General features: G+C 39.4%; 1 protein-coding gene across 1 annotated transcript in view; it reads left to right on the forward strand.

Moving 5' to 3' along the window:
- LOC136884051 (carbonic anhydrase 2) overlaps positions 1–20,562 on the forward strand; it is a 309,717-nt gene that overhangs the window by 283,366 nt on the left and 5,789 nt on the right. The window contains exon 6 of the mRNA XM_068230032.1: positions 10,151–10,378. Coding sequence (XP_068086133.1) covers positions 10,151–10,378 — 228 coding nt within the window. The remainder of the gene's footprint in view (positions 1–10,150; positions 10,379–20,562) is intronic.

Raw genomic sequence — 20,562 nt, forward strand, 5'->3', positions numbered from 1 at the left:
CAGTTTGACAGTTCATGGTAAGCTCTGAAGAGAAGGGAAGTAGAGTTTTATCGTCATCTAAAATAACATGTGAGGGAGGAGGGAGATTGGGCTGTGCTTCTGCGATGTCGTGTTTGATTATATCTCTTGTTCATCTAGTCTGTTTCATGTCTACCCATTCTAAGTATTTGCTAATATTCTCGTATAAGATGTTTTTATGCTCGTTGTTTTAGTTGAGATTCTCTTCACCGTTTTCCAATTTATCAAGAATGATGTGGATGTTTTCCAGGTTGTTCATAAGATTACCTTTATTTATCATACAGATAATTTGAAGGTCATGTTTTATATTGGTGAATTTGCGGTTGGACTCTTTCACATGGGATCCCATGGCAGAGAATCTTTTGTATTTTTCAGCGTTGACGTGTTCTTGATATCTAATTAAGAAGTTCCTTCCAGATTGTCCCACGTAAGATTTTTTACATTGAGCACAAGTCAGCTTATAAATACCCGATTCCTGGAATTCGTCATCTTTAGTCACAACAAAGCTAATAAACTTAAAGATGACGAATGCCAGGAATCGGGTATTTATAAGCTGACTTGTGCTCAATGTAAAAAAACTTACATGGGACAATCTGGAAGGAACTTCTTAATTAGATATCAAGAACACGTCAACGCTGAAAAATACAAAAGATTCTCTGCCATGGGATCCCATATGAAAGAGTCCAACCACAAATTCACCAATATAAAACATGACCTTCAAATTATCTGTATGATAAATAAAGGTAATCTTATGAACAACGTGGAAAACATCCACATCGTTCTTGATAAACTGGAAAACGGTGAAGAGAAACTCAATGAAAACAACGAGCATAAAAACATCTTATACGAGAATATTAGCAAATACTTAGAATGGGTAGACATGAAACAGACTAGACGAACAAGAGATATAATCAAACACGACATCGCAGAAGCACAGCCCAATCTCCCTCCTCCCTCACATGTTATTTTAGATGACGATAAAACTCTACTTCCCTTCTCTCCAGAGCTTACCATGAACTGTCAAACTGTATCACATCGTTACTTCACCAGGTCGCGCTCAAAGACTGACCCTCTAGACAGCGCAGAATAAACATCTTTTCCAAACAAGAACGAGAGGCAAGATGTCCTATTCTGATGACCTCCATTTTTATCAAAGGAGTCTCCAAAGAACTTTTATTTGTGCTTATTGTCATAATGTTTTTTCTTTTCAGTTCTTTATTTGTGCAGCTGAAGAGGACCACTAAGTGGTCGAAACATGTCCTGTAAGTTTTAATTTTATTCAATTTTGCCTGAGGCATTAATAAGTATCGATTAGGTGGTTATTTATACTTCTTGGCTATTTCTAGCCAGCTGCTTCCTTTGTAAGGCAGACCCTCCGATGAGGGTGGGTGGCACCTGCCATTTGTAGGTAACTGCGTGTTATTGTGGTGGAGGATAGTGTTATGTGTGGTGTGTGAGTTGCAGAGATGTTGGGATCAGCACAAACACCCAGTCTCCGAGCCATTGGAATTAACCAATGAAGGTTAAATTCCTCAACCCGGCCAGAAATTGATCCCGGGACCCTCTGAACCGAAGGTCAGTATGCGGATCACTCGGCCAACGAGTTGGACATCCCCAAAGTGAAAGAACCATTGTGTGGGACACAAGAGGATGTTGCCAATGCTGTGAAACATGAGATGGCAAAATTTACACATGGTAAAGTGACTGGTATCTGAAGTCTTCTGTATTGTTGGCAATGCATTGTGGGCAATCTAGGGGACTACTATGAGGGTTTACTGTAAAGGTTACTGTACCCTCCGAGAATATACATTATCTAGCACAAGACAGTTTTCTTGCTTATATCCTGTACCTGGTTTATCTACTCAACATTATTCATACTTTTCACAGCACCTCCACTCCCATATGTCTCATAGACTCTGCATTACTTAGCTCGATAGCTGCAATCGCTTAAGTGCAGTAGCAGTATCCAGTAATCGCTTCCTTCCCATTCCTAGGCCTTTCCTATCCCATCATCGCCGTAAGACATATCTGTGTTGGTGTGACGTAAAGCAAATAGCAAAAAAAAAAATTTAAAAAGTAATAAAAAATAAAAAACTCTGCATTCATGTGAAAAAAAACCCAGTTGCCATGACTCTCGTATTTTACACATCATTCCCTTATTTAGTAAAGGGGGCATGATTAGTTCAGTTGCTTAGCTCCTGGCTTCCCCCCTGGAAGGCTGAGGTTTAAATCCTGGTCGATCCTAGGATGAAATTTTCCATCTTAAAAATCACATGGCATCAGGAGGGACATTTGGCCTTAAACCCTCAGCCAAAACCAAAATGAGCCTGGGTGGCTCCAGTGACCCCAGAAATAACTTGGATAAGGACAATTAATGCAGCCTATTACTGTCGTCTTTTGGATGAAGCTAAAGCTGCGTATCGCAACAAGCGATGCCGGCAACCGACAACAAGGCTGCATACTACTGCCTTAACATGGACAAACGTGGACAAAACTGGAGGAAATTCACTGGACACCTCTAAAACACCCTCCGTACAGTCCAGATTTATTACATACTATCCTAACTTTAGGAATATGATTTGTTAATTTTTCCATGATAAGATTAAGCTTACGGACTTAGCAATGTACGTAATATGTGTACGGATAGTGCTCACGAACATTTGCCTGAACTCCACCAAGAGAGCCGCTAAAAACATGGGCTCCATCATAGCTTTGTGCAATCAACTTATCGTGAGAATGGCCTACCAAGGGATTAATCTGTTCCAATAAGGTTTCTGTTATTCCACTCGCCGATTTGTCAGATGGATAAAAGAATTCCCAGAATCTTTCATGTACCGAGCCGTCGTGAAGATACCTTAAAACAATGATCAACTAACAATGATTCAAGATGTTGGTTGTTTCATCACACTGTATACCAAGAAATTCAGCCTCTTTAATCTGTTGAGATGTTTCCTCCCTACACACTGCCAGCATGCAACTTAAAATGTCATTTTGAATCATCTTTGACATTCCTTTAAATACACTAGCTGTTTCTAAGTGTTGCTTCTTTATGCTATCCAGATCAGCTGTGAAGTTAACTAATCCCTTAAATACACCTGGATTTAAAGAATTATCTTCTTCATTGTGGCCTCAGAGCGGCAATTCAAATTCCGCACAAAAACGTACGCAAGTGATGAGTCTCTTTAATATTTGCCTGTTCTTGTCCATGATTGAATTATGTTTACGAATAGTTTCACTGTAGTGGTCACTTAAACAAGACAGGGCATTGACTTTACCAAGCATTTCAAAGTCCATGGTACTAGTGATATGTTCTTGGAATCTTTCATGTTTTTCAATTTTCTCATTAATATGCTTGATATCACTTAGCCCTGTGGTGATCCACTTGAAAGAAGAATAGCAGGCAAGGAAAGCAGTAAAAGGTTTCTGAGATATCACTTCCACATATCCATGGGTTCTAATTATATACGTCAGGAGAATTAATTTGTCTTTGGAAAGCCCTATTTTCATTTTCCTTGGTCTCCGATTTTTTCAACGAGAAGTCTGGTGTCGGCCTACCACACTACTTCAGTTCGACTTTCTTCTTGGTAGAAAGAGAAGAAAATGTTAGTTCTTTAATATGTTCGACGGTAATCATACTGTACGAAGTGCAAACATAACACTACGCCTACATATAAAACACAACCTTTCTCCTAATTTCACCATGTCAAAGTCATCTCACGAGATCATTCATCAATGATGGTTATGAATTTCATATTTTTGGTCCGTATTGAACTGAGAATAATATATAAGTAATAATAATAACAACGTAAACGTTTCCACCTTTTCAATACTACAATATATTCACAAAATTATAAATTACACGGTACTAGTTTCGACCCATCTAGGGGTCATCATCAGCCATATTGGAGCAAAGATCATTTGTGGCGAAATCCTAAGAAAATGTTATTTTAAAGAATAACAAGTGAAATGAGATGTTATGGTAATAGTTAATAATACAAGGAATATACATACTAAGAGGTTTTTAACAAAGAATAAAGTATAAATGGGGTGTTGTAAAAATTATAATCATGGAAATCAGTAAGTTCTTGTATTGAAATGAAATATGGCTTAGGAAGAGGGCTTAAGGTGGGGCTGAAGGGTGCGGGAGAAAGTGTAACTGTCTTGGAAAAGTACCTTTGATTAAATTTAGGATTGAGTTTAGGTTGGCTGCATTATTGTTTCTGAGGAAAGTGATAAATAGATCGAAGAGTATGTTGGGTTTCTCTGAGATTTCATTGAGATTGTGACTGGCATTAAAGTATTGGTCTAGGTGTATGTAGTAATTTTCCATTATGTTGAGTAAAGGGCCCTTGTTTGCTAATACGAGGATGTCCATGTCTTGTTCAATATTGGTGAAATTATGGTTATAATCTTGCATGTGTTGGCCGATGGCTGAAAACCTGTTGTATTTTATTGCGTTAGTGTGCTCGTGGTATCTGATAATGAAGTTTCTCCCGGTTTGCCCGATGTAGGTTTTTTTACAGGTGGTACATTTGATCCTATAAACTCCTGATTTTAAAAAACTGCTGGTCTTGTTGATGTGTGAAGTATTGTATAAAACGTTCATGTTCTTATTGTTGGTTTTGAAGGCTATTTTAACGCCTTGTTTCTTAAAGATGTTGGTTAACTTGTAGATATCATTGTTGAACGTGAAGGTGGAAAATGTTAGAGGTTTGGTTATTTCTTTTTTGAGGGTAGTTTTTGGGCGATGTTTGTGTTTATTGATTATCCTTTCTATAAAATGATTGCTGAAGCCGTTGAATTTTGCGATTCCGCGGATTGTGTTGACAGTTACACTTTCTCCCGCACCCTTCAGCCCCACCTTAAGCCCTCTTCCTAAGCCATATTTCATTTCAATACAAGAACTTACTGATTTCCATGATTATAATTTTTACAACACCCCATTTATACTTTATTCTTTGTTAAAAACCTCTTAGTATGTATATTCCTTGTATTATTAACTATTACCATAACATCTCATTTCACTTGTTATTCTTTAAAATAACATTTTCTTAGGATTTCGCCACAAATGATCTTTGCTCCAATACGGCTGATGATGACCCCTAGATGGGTCGAAACTAGTACCGTGTAATTTGTAATTTTGTGAATATATTGTAGTATTGAAAAGGTGGAAACGTTTACGTTGTTATTATTATTACTTATATATCATTCATCAACACAAAGCTAAACATCGCGCTCTCCATTGAGTATGGCCAACATGAGTCAAGTGTGGGGAGACAGTAGTTACAGTCGTTACTCGTTTCGTTAGTTAATAATCCTAAAAATTACAAGACTATTTTAAATATATACCGGCACATTTAACTCAGGCAAGTGCCTCAGTAAAATAGTTCCTAGTTTTAGTAGAGAAATGGCACAAACTGACCCCTGTTAAATAGAAATCACATCACCAATGTTTTGGGTAGGTTGGCTGCAATGATAGGTCGCGGCAGAAATGCGCCGGAATCTCCGTTAGAACAGCACATCTCTACTGTGCCTCTGATTGGCTCCCTCAAGGCCGGTCAAGCGAGACTCGGAGTGTGTGGTCCACTATGAGAGAGCGCCCTCCTGCGCAGGGCCAGCAGCGCATTGGGCCGCAGTACAGTACAACTCGCACCCTTAATAATAATCGTATAGTAAAATATTTCCCTTGTTAACATTTAAGATTAAAATTCCCGAATTTAATGGGACCCTGTGGGAGGGCGCGCACCTTAGTGCCTCCCAAACGAGCCACCACTGATCTGTTGCCAAAAGCGCGATATCATCTGTGAATACTAGTGGCTGTATCCACACTGTTCTCATCTTGAAATTTCCAACTTCGCATTTGCTTGTTCACCTCTTACATTGTTTAATAACTTGATCCATGAATATTATAAAGAGTAGAGGACTAAGCCCATCACCTTGCTTGACACCTCTTTCCATAGTAAATTCTTTGGAGGTTTGACCATTTATCCTCACTATACCTATAACCCTCCTGTATATACTTTTAATCACCCTAGTCAGTGCCTTCTGTAAAGCCATCTCTCGGTACTCTGTCAAGTCGATAAATGCTGCAAATAGCTCTTCTTCCCGATTTAGGATCTTTTCTGCTGCATTTCTCAAACAGAAGATACAATCTTGTGTTTGCAGATGGGGTCTAAATCCAGCCTGTTCTTTTTCCAGTTCTTCCTCAACTTGCTCTCTAAGTCTCTTCTCTATTATAGTTGAATTTAACTTCTAGAGAACTGATGCTAAGCATATCGCTCTGTAAGACAGTCAGTTGAGCTTCCCTTCTTGTGAATGGGATCTATGATGTTCCGCTCCCAACCTTCTGGTATTTTCTCAGAGTCCCAAAGAAACTTGAAGAGATCCCAGATCCATTTCTCTAGTTCTCTTCCTCCAAATTTCACAAACTCCGGGTGAATATTATCCCAGCCTGCTGCCTTACCAGTTTTGATTGCCTTGATTGCCTCATGCACTTCCTTCAAACTAATACCTTCTTCCTTTTTCCTCTTTCCACTGTTATCCTCTTCCATTGGTGTCATGCCCACCATTCTACTGCTTTCGTTGAAGGTTTCTGAGTAATATTCGCTCCACACTTATAGGTTGTCATTTATGTTGGTTTTCAGCTTGTTATTTTTATCCTTAATGTTTCTGATTTTCTTTCCCCTTTTTCCCTTCAAGCTTTTCACCACATGCCAGAACTTTCTTTGATTTTCCTTAAAATTTTCTTCTATTTCCCTTCCGAACTGTTTCCAGGATTCCTTTTTAGCTTCCTTGACTGCTCTCTCTGCTGCATTTCTTAATTGTACATATGTTCCTTTGTCTTCCTCACTTTTGGATTTCATACATCATATCTTTTCCATGCTTTCTTTTTAGTTGCAGTCACTTCCTTTACTGTTTCACTCCATCATCTTGTCTGTCTCCTAATTCCTTTGACTCTGCCTGTCCCACACACCTCTGTAGCTACCTGGTTAATTGTCTCTTTCATCACCTTCCATTTGTCTTCCACGTTCCACAGACCTCTTTGATTTTGCTCCTTCTGTATGTTTTTCGCTCAACTTATTCTCATACTCCCATCGCTTGGAGATATCCTCTAAGGCAGATACTTTCACTTTGACATAATTAATTTTTGTTGATTCTCATATATATCTGAACCGGATTTCCATTACCAATAAATGATGTTCAGTGTTGAGTTCTGCACTGTGGAATACCCTCACATCCATTACATCATAATGGGTATTCTTTGTGTACACAGTAGTTTATTGTACTTCGTACATTTCTGCCTGTTGCCTCGAAGGTAATTTGGTGGATCTGTTTATGAGGGAAGAAATAATTTCCTATTTGCACTTCATTATCTATGCAGAACTCAAGCATTCTCTTCCCATTGCTGTTCTGACTTCTCTCTGCCCCATACCTTCCCAAGCTTCCATGACCAGAACTCATCTTATTCCCAACTCTAGCATTCCAGTCCAACATTATTATCACTGATTCTATGGTATCTGTAGCTTTGTCCAATGTCCTCTGGAGGGCAGAGTAAAAATCTCCTTTTCTATCTCATCACTATCTTCAGTTAGAGCATATATTTGTATGAGAGCAACTTTTCGGTTTTCCAGATCCAGATCTAATCTCATTATCCTTGGGTTTACTGCATTCCAATCCACCACTTTATTACTTAATTGTTCACTTGTGATAATTCCAACTCCTTCTTTAGCTCTACTTCTCTTATATACTCCTGAATATCTCAGAACATATGCCTGATCCAGTTCCATCGCCCCTGTTCCCTTTTTCTTCACTTCGCTGATCTCGAGAATTTCGAGTTTGTACTTCTTCATCTCCTCCACATCAAGCTCGATAGCTGCAGTCACTTAAGTGCGGCCAGTATCCAGTAATTGGGAGATAGTGGGTTCGAGCCCCACTGTCGGCAGCCCTGAAGATGGTTTTCCGTGGTTTCCCATTTTCACACCAGGCAAATGCTGGGGCTGTACATTAATTAAGGCCATGGCCGCTTCCTTCCACTTCCTAGGCCTTTCCTATCCCATCGTCACCATAAGACATATCTGTATTGGTGCGACATAAAGCAAAAAAAAAAGAAAACATCTACTCCACCACTTTCACTTCCTTGCCTGTCTGAGAGGTAATATTCCATGTTCCAATTCTCATATTCTGTTTCTCGCCAATTTGTCGTCTTGTGATCTATCCGGCTTCAAATCTAATATTTCTCTGAATTGTTTTGAAATTCACTCCATACGGGTAATTAACCCTGTGATGGAGCTAGGACAGTGAGAGGGCTGGTCCCTTAAAGCCTCTGTCCTTGCTTGATTTTCTTTCTGGGTTTACTCCCATAGCCTTTGGATCAAAACCCTATCAACAAGGCAGTGGATTGCCTCAGTTGATCCCTGGGTGCTTATTTGGTATAACCTTATTCGCATCTGCCCTGCATATCTACAGGATGGCCTCAAAGAAGGTCGAAACCGGTCCTGTATGTTAATAAAACTAAATAAAGTATTGATTAGGTGGAAGGTTCCCATCTTTATAATTGTGTATGTAGCAAGTTCTTCGAGAGATTTTGCCAGATTTTCTTCAGCCTCTTCAAATGTGTTCCCCTGTGCTGCCACTGCTGTGTCATCAGCATAAATAAACTGCTTGACTTTGGCAGGAATTGGTTGGTCATTAGTGTAGATGGCATAGAGAAATGGTCCATTCTTTTGAGTTCTCCTCAACGCTGTTCTTATTTTGAAGAGAGATGTAGAAATGTCGATTCTGAAGAATGCATTCTACAAATTTTGTACAATGATAGTCTCTTGTTTTTTGATACACTTTATACACCAATCTCTTATGATTAATGGTATCATAAGCTGCGCTAAGGTCTATGAAGGCAACACCAGTCACTTGTCCCCGCTCGTACCCATCCTCGATATATGAACCTGTAATATATGTACATCGTCTTGAGTGTATTCGTTATCAGTATCACTAATATCACTTTCAACTGTCATTTATATCTGGCTCATAGAAACTGTTGTTCAAATGTTCTACTGTTACGTCACTGTTCAAGGCTGGTCCAGAAGTTGCAACGTCTAAGTATTTTCTACCTACTTCACTTCCTGACTCACACTGCATTTCTAAACTACAGTCGTATCAGTCTGGTAAAATATTTTCACTCATATCATTCTGTACATCAAGTACATCTTTATGATGATGATGCTTGTTGTTTAAAAGGGCCTAACATCTTACATTTACAACAAACTCCCTTCATCTTTTAATCTCATACCTTTCCATTCTGCCACTGTGTATTTTGTGAAGTGGCTTCCATATGAATTAGCATTCCTGCACGAGAAGTATCTCCATCTGTGGGTGCTGGACATCTTATTGAAGGAATAGCTCCAGGCTTCAATTCTGGACCTTGTAGCTTTTCCGTAGGCATCAACTTTATTTTCAAAAGTTGCATTTCATCACAGGCTGTATTTTAAAAATGCACTGAACACAAAGTAGCTCCCTTCCTGGGAGGAAAGCTTTCCTCTTACAAAATTCTACTCAACTGCTAAACCTACGAGGTGACTTACTTCAATTTGGATATCTATGGAAATGTCTCTCTGTATATAGTTTTGGTTTCTACCCATGTTGTTACAGCCATACACACTACAGGTAGGCATTTCAACAAACATTCATCACACTCACTTATAATAAACAGCACTTCAAATAAATGGAAAAGCGGCAGCACAGGTACTCTGACTACTCCCCCTTGCTCTGAAGTAGTTACCTGGATAGAGTTTAACTGTAACAATCAATTGGATTGAGCGGTTAGCTCACTCAATGCTTACAGCACAGTAACGTCTGAGCTACTCGTGTTTCCTTAGTTTACCAGCCTATGGAACAGCGCACAGCAAAAGCAAATATAGAGTTGAACACTGACCGATACAGTTTGATTCTGAGGCAATTTGACTTTTTTTGTTTTGGTCTCCTTTAATAAAGCATGTATATAATGTTAAGCACTAGTCCAGGGAACATTTTAGATGTATGTGGCGGCTTGTCCTTTTTCAATAGACTGTCCATCTTTCCATTGTCAGAATAATTCTGTGGTAACTATATAACACTAACACATGATTGTACTTTTTAGCTGTACGGACCTGGTAACTCGGTCTATAATGAGATCGTGGAAATGCTACCTCAAGTGACTGCACCCCAGACCAACACCAAACTCGAGAAGCAGATTACCCTTGGATCACTGCTGCCTGAGGACAGGCTGCTGTATTTTACCTACAATGGATCTCTGACTACTCCCCCTTGCTCTGAAGTAGTTACCTGGATAGAGTTTAAGCAGCCTATTCTACTCTCAGAACCACAGGTACGTGCATTTTCCTTATCATCTCTGGTTAAAATAAATACAAAGTCCAGTACAAATTACTGCCAATCAGAACAAGGTTTCTTCTTTTGAATTTTCCCAATGGCTGGCAACAGTGTCCTATGCATTGAATATTCTTAGATTCCATGTTATGTATCAATAGTTTGCCCATTGTTACAAGTAATGAACTTCATTCCAGTTCTACATTGACTTTAAATATCTAAGATAAAATTCTAAAAGAATTTAATTGTATAAAGTCAACCTGTTCAATACAAGTTTGCCACTTGATAAATGGTCTCTCTAAAAAAAAGCTACTTACCGAGCTCGATAGCTGCAGTCGCTTAAGTGCGGCCAGTATCCAGTAATCGGGAGATAGTGGGTTCGAGCCCCACTGTCGGCAGCCCTGAAGATGGTGTTCCGTGGTTTCCCATTTTCACACCACGCAAATGCCGGGGCTGTACCTTAATTAAGGCCACGGCCCTTCCTTCCAGTTCCTAGGCCTTTCCTATCCCATCGTCGCCATAAGACATATCTGTGTCGGTGCGACGTAAAGCAAATAGCAAAAAGCTACTTAGAGCATGTTACGTTTTTAATCTTTGTGTTATTTTAGCTGATGATGACTTCTAGGCTAGGTTGAAATGCCCTATGTAGCTTTTCAGACAGACCCTTTATCAAATGGCAAACTTGCATTGAACAGGTGGACTTTATACAATTAAATTCTTTTAGAATTTTATCTTCGATGCCCATTGTTTGAATAGAAATTGCTCTGTGCTACAAATGTTTTAGGTTAAAAATGCCTTGTGAGATTCATAATAAGTCTTCAACAGAAATGACTCCCAGGAAGCATTGTGCAGTTGTAGCCTTATCACAGAATATCTGTATGACACAAAGATAGATAGCTACTAAATTTAAGGCTGGATTAGGTATTATAAATCGAATTATTCAGCAGCGTCCGCCTCTGTGGTGTAGTGGTTAGCGTGATTAGCTGCCACCCCCGGAGGTCCGGGTTCGATTCCCGGCTCTGCCACGAAATTTGAAAAGTGGTACGAGGGCTGGAACGGGGTCCACTCAGCCTCGGGAGGTCAACTGAGTAGAGGTGGGTTCGATTCCCTCCTCAGCCATCCTGGAAGTGGTTTTCCATGGTTTCCCACTTCTTCTCCAGGCAAATGCCGGGATGGTACCTAACTTAAGGCCACGGCCGCTTCCTTCCCTCCTCCTTGCCTATCCCTTCCAATCTTCCCATCCCTCCACAAGGCCCCTGTTCAGCATAGCAGGTGAGGCCGCCTGGGCGAGGTACTGGTCATACTCCCCAGTTGTATCCCCCGACCAAGAGTCTGACGCTCCAGGACACTGCCCTTGAGGCGGTAGAGGTGGGATCCCTCGCTAAGTCCGGGGGAAAAACCGAACCTGGAGGGTAAACAGATGATGATGATGATGATTATTCAGCAGCACAAACAAACTGGCTCAATACCAACAGAAATAGTTTTCAACTTAGTGGAAAACACTGTCATCAGATATAAAGAATTATAAAACTTTTCTTTATGGTAACTTAAAATTCATTATTTATTCTTCTGTACCACTAGAGTAAAAGAACTATACAATAGGTTGTGTGAAAAAAAAAGATTTGGAGGAAAACCACAGTGTCCACTACTGAAGACTTCTGACTACAATTTTACGCTGATCGATCGATCAATCAATCAATCTTACATTCATTTCTTCTAAGCCCCCCCCCCCAGTTTGTCTCCGTAGTGTTAACGGTTAGTGTTATTAGCTGCCATCCTCGGGGACCCGAGTTCAATTCCCAGTACTGCCAGAAATTTAAGAATGGCAGGCAGGCTGGTATTTGGTTAAAATGGTACATCCAGGTCACCTCCATTGGAGGTGTGCCTGAAAAGAACTGCACCATCTCAGGATGAGGACACGAGTTGGCTCTTAGCTCCCCCTAGTGATTAGGATTGGTGAAGAGAGATCCAATCTATTTTAAAGACAGTAGTGTATGAATATGTGGGGATTATCCTTGTCCATTTATGTTTTCATGTCGTGTCTCCTCTTTCAGTTGCTCCCTCTTCCCACACTGAACTATCATTGTGTTTATCTTATTGTATATTCCTATCTCTCTATACAGGGTGGTCCATATTTACATATATGATTTAAAAATGAACAAATATTTAAATTTAATTTTAATAGGGCTACTGTCCTGTTCCATGGCTAAATGGTTAGCATGCTGGGCTTTTATCCAAGGGGTCCTGGATTTGATTTCTGGCTGGGCTGGAGATTTTAGCCTTCATTGGTTAATTACGATGGTTCGTTAGGTGGGTGTACCGCTTTCAACATTAAAATTGTCCAGCTCATTGGCTGAATGGTCAGCGTACTGGCCTTCGGTTCAGGGGGTCCCAGGTTCGATTCCTGGTCGGGTCGAGGATTTTTAACCTTCATTGGTTAATTCCAATGGCTTGGGGGCTGGGTGTTTGTGCTGTCCCCAACATCCCCAACTCATACACCACACATAACACTATTCTACACCACAATAACACACAGCTACCTATGCATGGCAGATGCCGTCCACCCTCATCGGAGGGTCTGCCTTACAAGTGCTCCCGGCTAAAAATAGCCACATGAAATTAAATTAACATTAGAATTCATCATAGGGAGGGCCCCATTCTCACAGATGCACAGGTCGCATATCAGGCGTCAACTCGAAAAACCTACAAAAAGCTCTTTGGACACGACATTATTATTATTTACTTTACAAAGGTGAAAAATGAGAGCATCCTCCTAATTCAATACAATAAATATTCTAATATCTTGTAATATAATAATATTTATTATTATTATTTTTATTATTATTATTATTATTATTATTATTATTATTATTATTATTATTATTATTATTATTATTATTATTATTATTATTATTACGGAGTTACCCGTGGAAGGCAGAGGTGAAAGAAGGTGCGGGCTGGAATGGGTCTAACTACAAGGCCGAAAGATGAATTAAAATTTCAATAAAAGGTTACATTTTCACAAGTAGAAAAACTTAACAAATTTCACATAGAATTTAAACAGATAACAACAACTCAACCACTATCCACTAATCAGGTACAAGGTATAATTTTACAAACAAAAGCCCGATTTTCGGGGTCTTTACAAGTTCTGGGCTTCGAGTCCCCAATTACACAACCCTTGAGCTACTAGCCCAACCTTACCAAGGTACACACTTGGTCAAAGGGCAGAAAACCCCTTCATTCAAAAAGCATTAACTCCAAAAATCATAACGGGCCTCCGAGGCACTTTTACCCCATCAGAAAGAGCTGACCCACTCTCGATGTTTCAAGCCTACTAAAGGCAATACCATACATCGCAATCACTTGCCATCCAGGCACAACTTACAAGAATTAAACAGGGGTATCTCGTACCCAGCCTACAGGGCCTTAGCCGAAAAATAATAGGTTAAATAAATGGCCCAACAACAAAATGAAAAGAGGCGAGACTTTGCACTCCTAAATACACATATTAAAACCTAAGAGGCACTAGGCCAATGACACAGGGGCTATTCCCAAACTAGGGAAGTGACTCGTATAAGAATTTTTTTTTAACACATTAAGAAGAGAAGAAAATTTGTTATGAAAACGTAGTCACCTCAAATCAAAAATGAAGGGGAGCTCGAGAGGGTAAAGCACTCTCTATCCCCGATTTACAGTTAAAGTAATAAGAAAATTTTACATAAGCCGGCACTAAGTTACATTTTTAGACAGGTGGGTTACATTGAAAAGGTTTCAGACCTTTCACGAGGGTTAAACTGCTGAGCTAGCAGGAAATAAAGATGTTAAACGGCCATTACCTTGTTGAAGAGCTGCTGCCCGAAGAAAGAGGCGCTATCCGCCCCTGCTACACGTCCATACACTAAGCTAGAGGTTGAAGAAGTGGCGAGGAGCTGTGAAAATCAGCAGTTTTTAAACACTCAGGGAAGATTCGAGACCATTCATGAATAATTAAGACACACCCACTACATTTTATTGGTCGCTTGAAGTTACACATCAAAATCAAAGAAGAAACCTATGATTGGTTCGAAATTAATTGCAGAAATTACTGATTGGGTAGGTTCAAAACTGGCGGAAAGAAAGATTAATATTGCCAACCCACAAATGAAAGAACAAAAATTTAGTAAAGACAAAAACTTCTGAATATAAAATTTCTTCAAGAAAGTTCATTCACTTCACACCAGGGTGCATGATCCCAGTTTTACAGTAGAGACATCTATGAGAGAATGTCCACACTTCTTGATCAATAGAAAACAAAATACATTGAAATCCACTCAGTACTGACAACTTCGTAATCACAAAATTTCTGGTAGTGACATCTTCTGAGAAAACTAATAAACTAATACAGTTGTTAAAGTTCAGAGTTTCTCCTGTAGAGGAGTACTTTACGGCGGAAAATTCAAATGTGCGGCGTAGAGGTGTACCAGGCGGTACAATTATTATTATTATTATTATTATTATTATTATTATTATTATTATTATTATTATTATTATTATTATTATTATTATTATTATTATTATGATCATCATCATCTACAAGGATTGGGACAAAAGTCATGGCAACTATTTTTTTTCTTGTAGAAATGTGAACAGATCACAAACATATATGTGTTTTGTGGAAGTTCTTGCAGGCATAGTGTGTATGTAGAACAACAGATGGCTGTGTGATAGCTGGTAGTAGCGCAGCGAGGGCTGTGAAATCAGTCAGCTGGTGAGTGTCGTGCGAGATGGACGTAACCTGTGTTGAGCAGCGTGCTTACATCAAAATAGCCATTCTCTGAGGGAGAAATGTGATGGAATGTCACAGTGAATTAGTGGAAGCCCTTGGGAATAATGCCCTAATATACCGTACAGTAGCAAGGTTGGTAGGAAAGTTTCAGCAAGGACGTGTTTCAACCAGTGATGAGCAATGTTCGGGACGACCTGTCAGTGTGCGGATCGACGTGGCACGTGCCGTCATCGAACAGCTCCTGGATGAAGACAGACGATGGACACTACTGGAGTTAGAGAGGGCAAGTGGCATCGAGTAACACACCGTCCACAGGATATTGTGTAATGAGCTGTAACTGCGCAAAATCGCATCGCGGTGCGTACTGCATGCAGTGACGGAAGTTCAAAGATGGGTGTGCTATGCAATATGTTCCGACCACCGTGCATGCTGGCAACAGGACGGTGATCAATCCTTGTCACGAATAATCGCCATCGATGAATTTTGGGCCAGGGCATACGAACCAGAATTGAAATGTCAGTCCGCAGAGTGGCGACATGCTGGATCATCAAGGAGGTAGAAGGTCCGTCAGAATCCTTCCCCAGTCAAATTGATGGTGATCACCGCATATGACGTCAGGTGTGTCATTGTTTGCCACTGTGTCCCACATGGCAGAACAGTCACCGCACAGTACTACAAGGACTTCCTGGTGTGACAGGTACGATGTGGCACTCGGGAGAAACGTCCGTATCTTGTGGACAGTGCAATAATCCTGCACGACAATGCAAAACCACATAAAGCAGAGTGTGAAGGGCAGCTACTGCGATATTGGGGATGGGAAGAATTGGAGCACCCACCGTACTCTCCCGACATTTCGCCCTGTGACTTTGATCTCATTCGAAAGATTAAGGAACCTCTACATGGTAGGCAGTTTGCAACACGAGAGGACATTGCTAATGCTGTGCACCAACAGGTGACCCGATTCACAAATGGTTCAGCAAATGCTGAGGGCAGATGGTATTCAGCTCCTCCCACATCGTTGGCAGCGTGTGGTGTCAGTAGCAGCGGACTACTTTGAGGGTCTTTAGGCCCTGGTTTGTCATGTGTAATGTGTTGTCATTCTTTTGCAGCGGGAAGGCCATATTGCCCTGTATACAACTGTAATAAGTTAGTGTGTTACGATATTTCAGTGCTATTCATTGTCCACACATGTAGTTAACATCTTGTCCTTTCATCTGCATATGTCACATTTTCCAACCGGACTGGTATCTTCAAGAAAAAAATAGTTGCCATGACTTTTGCCCCAACCCTTGTATATATTTAAGACACTAGGCTGATTTATGTAACCATGATTTTGAGAGAACGGTTGAATCGATTGACATCGTAAAGCATTCTGACGATAGCTCTTGGCCGGTAGATTTGCAGAGCGTCTTTAAAAGCATAAAAATTTCTTGCCATATATTTTTTAATTATTAAAGAAAAATTCATTCTGATTCGCTAAAGTGGTCGCCAGTATTTTCAAGGACGCTGGAACCGTAAGAGGACTGAGCTGGAGGCACGATAGGGGGAGGTGGAATTGGGCAGGGACGTATGCGCAGTCAGATAACAACTTTCTTGAACAGTGCACATTTCATTCAAAATTCCTCAAAATTTAAATGAGTGTTCGGTATTATGGTTAAAATTAAATTCCAGAGCAGCTGACAATATTCACTTAGCACGGCTCAATCTATATATATAAAGTAGCTTGTCCTGACTGACTGACTGACTGACTGACTGATTCATCATCGCCGAGCCAAAACTACTGGACATAAAGAAATGAAATTTTGGGCATAGATTCATATTAAGATGTAGGTGCTCGCTAAGAGAGGATTTTTGGATATTCCATCGCTAACGGGGTGAAAAGGGGGGTGAAATTTTAAAATGAGTGTGTCTATATCTCAAAACTTTAAAAGTTTACAGATGTGAAAATTTGTATTTAGAATCTTCTTTAAAAATAAGGAAACACGTATTTTTTTGTTTTCAGACAATCCCAATAGGAGGGGTGAAAAAGGGTGAAAAAGGGGTTGAATGCCTTTAATCCGGATACGCTACTTATATCTCACAAACTGAAGATATTACAGACCTCAAAATTGGTACTTTTGATCGCTGTGAAAAATAAAGGAACACATATTTTTTTGTTTTTGGAAAATCCAATTAATGCGAGGGTGAAGGGGGGGTGAATTTTTAAAATGAGTGCATCTATATCTCAAAAGTTTTAAAGTTTAGAGATGTAAAAATTAGTATTTAGAATCTTCATTAAAAATAAAGGAACACGTATTTTTTTGTTTTCGGAAAATCCCGATAGGAGGGGTGAAAAGGGGTGAAAAATGTGTTGAATGCCTTTAAAGAGAATACATATATCTCAGAAACTGAAGATATTACAGACCTCAAAATTGGTACTTTTGATCGCTTTCAAAAATAAAGAAACACAATTTTTTTTGTTTTTGAAAAATCCAATTAATGCGAGGGTGAAAAGGGGGGTGAATTTTTAAAATGAGTGCATCTATATCTCAAAAGTTTTAAAGTTTAGAGATGTAAAAATTAGTATTTAGAATCTTCATTAAAAATAAAGGAACACGTATTTTTTTGTTTTCGGAAAATCCCAATAGGAGGGGTGAAAAGGGGTGAAAAATGGGTTCGGATGCCTTTAAAGAGAATACTTATATCTTAGAAACTGAATATATTACAGACCTGAAAATTGGTATTTGGGATCTACTTTAAAAATAAAGAAACAGGTATTTTTTCGTTTTGGAAAAATCCAAATAATGGGAGGTGAAAAGGGGGGTTAATTTTTAAAATGAGTGTGTCTACATCTTAAAACTTTAAACGTTTACAGATGTAAAAATTGGTGTTTAGAATCTCCCTTAAAAATAAAGGAACACGTATTTCTTTGTTTTCTCTAAATCCCAATAGGAGGGGTGTAAAAGGGTGAATAATGGGTTGAATGCCTTTAATGAGGATACATATATCCCATAAACTGAAGATATTACAGAACTGATAATTTGTAAATGGGATCTCCTTTAAAATATAGAAACACGTATATTTTTGCTTTTGGAAAATTCAATTAATGGCGGTTAAACAGGAGTGGCAAATTGGGGTGAATTTTTTGAAAGACTATATTTACAGAATATCTGAGAAGCGTAAAATGTTACAGACGTAAATAGTGGGTATTTGGAATCTCCTGTAAGTGTAAAGAAACATAGGTGATTTGTCTTTGGAAACTCCACTTAAGCGGAACTAAAATGGGGTGAAATTTTAAAATGAGAATTTCTACAGTATATCTCAAAAAACTTAACATGTACAGAAGTGAAAAATGGTTTTTTTTTCTATTAAAAATAAAGAAAAGTGTATTTTTAGTTTTCGGAAATACAACTTGGGGTAGTGGGGGGTGGGGGGTAAAGTGACTGAAAATGGTGTTGAATTCTTTTAATTAGGCTACTGATATCTCAAAAATGAAGATGTTACACACGTGAAATTTTATTTTTGGAATCTGCTTTAAAAGTAGACAAACACGTATTCTCGGAAAATCCAATGAAGGGGATTTGGAGTGTTAAAGGATAGAAAAAATTAATTGGCTTAATTGTATGAGAATACATACATCTAATAAAAGCTAAAGTTGTTACAGACGTGAAAATTGGTATTTTGATCTCCTTTAAAAACAAAGAAAAGCGCGTTTTGGGGGGGGGGGGAAACAATCTTGGAGGGGGGGGCGGGAGTGAAAAGGAGTTGAATTCCTTTCATGAGGACACATAAATCAAAAACTGAAGATTAGAGTGGTGATAATTGGTATTTAGAAGATCCTTTACTATTAAAGGAACAAGTATTTTTTGCTTTAATATCACTTTGTGAGGGGCGGGGGGTGGAGTGTGGAAGGAAGTTAAAAACGTGAATTATTTTTAAGGGGATACTTATATCTCAAAACTGAAGGTCAAAGACCTGAACATTGGTATTTGGAATCTCCATTAAACATAAAGAAACACGCCTTCTTTTTATTTTTTGGAGGGTGGGGGTAAATAAACTTAACGGCGGTGGGGTGTAAAAGGAGGTGAGACCAATTGATTTTACTGTTCGTAATGTACTTATAAGGAGCCTCCGTTGCTCAGTCGGCAGCGCGCCGGCCTCTCACAGCTGGGTTCCGTGTTTCAAATCCCGGTCACTCCATGTGACATTCGTCTGGACAAAATGGAGGCGGGACAGGTTTTTCTCCGGATACTCCGGCTTTCCCTGTCATCATTCATTCCAGCTACACTGTCCAATATTTCATTTCATTTGTCACTCACCGATTATTGCCCCAGAGGGGAGCTTCGGCAGCCGGCACAATTCCTATTGTCGCCGCTAGATGGGGCTTTATTCATTCCATCACTGATCCTGTCGAATGACAGGAAACAGGCTGTAGACTTGCGATGTACTTATTCTGATCATAAACCGATCATTTTTAATCTTTCCTGGGTTCTTTTTCAACAGCCATATTTTCCTTCGGAGAACGTTCTTAGATTAGAGTAGATTCTCCTGGCATATAAATAAAAATGTAACACATTTGAAATAAACGATAGGAATGAGATTGGCCGTCAAATTGTTCACCTCTATAATAAGGTCAATAATACACGGAGGTATGTCATTCGTATCGCCAGAAATTCCGCACACTTGCCTACGCGCAACAATGGTGCTGGTCACATTGTTAGCAATGACAATGGCAGCAGATGTATTTTACCGCCAAGTAGCGGTCTTGCATATTGCTGTGGGGTCCAGAACATCAATAATAATAATAATAATAATAATAATAATAATAATAATAATAATAATAATACGTAAATTCAATTAATTTCAACCACCCTAATAATAATAATAATAATAATAATAATAATGTCCTGGACCGTCGTCAACATGTGCGGACCGCGCTGGAAGCGGGTCCTGGACGGGTAATGACTACGATTGTAGTCCGGCCGCCGGTTCAGTACCGCCAAGGCACCTAAGAGGACACCACGCCGGATCTCCTCAAGGATTTGATCCACATTAAAAATGCTTATAGGAAAGCATGGCTAAGATTTAGGAACCCAACTGACCGGGTGGAATACCTGGACCTAGCCCGGGAAATACGAAATCGATTGCTGGAAAGAAAGATTGAAAAATGGGAGGAACATTGCCGTAATCTCTCAGTAAACGAGTCAGATCACGAATATCGGCGGGTTGTATATAAAACGATAAGCATTTAATCATAAATTTCAGTATATTACCGTAGCGAAGCACGGGTATCTTGCTAGTCTATATATATAAAATAACTTGTCCTGACTGACTGACTGACTGATTCTTCATCGCCGAGCCAAAACTACTGGACATAAAGAAATGAAATTTTGCGGATATATTCATATTAAGATGTAGGTGCTCGCTTCGAGAGGATT

This window comes from Anabrus simplex, chromosome 1 (assembly GCF_040414725.1).
Source record: "Anabrus simplex isolate iqAnaSimp1 chromosome 1, ASM4041472v1, whole genome shotgun sequence".
Classification (NCBI taxonomy): domain Eukaryota; kingdom Metazoa; phylum Arthropoda; class Insecta; order Orthoptera; family Tettigoniidae; genus Anabrus; species Anabrus simplex.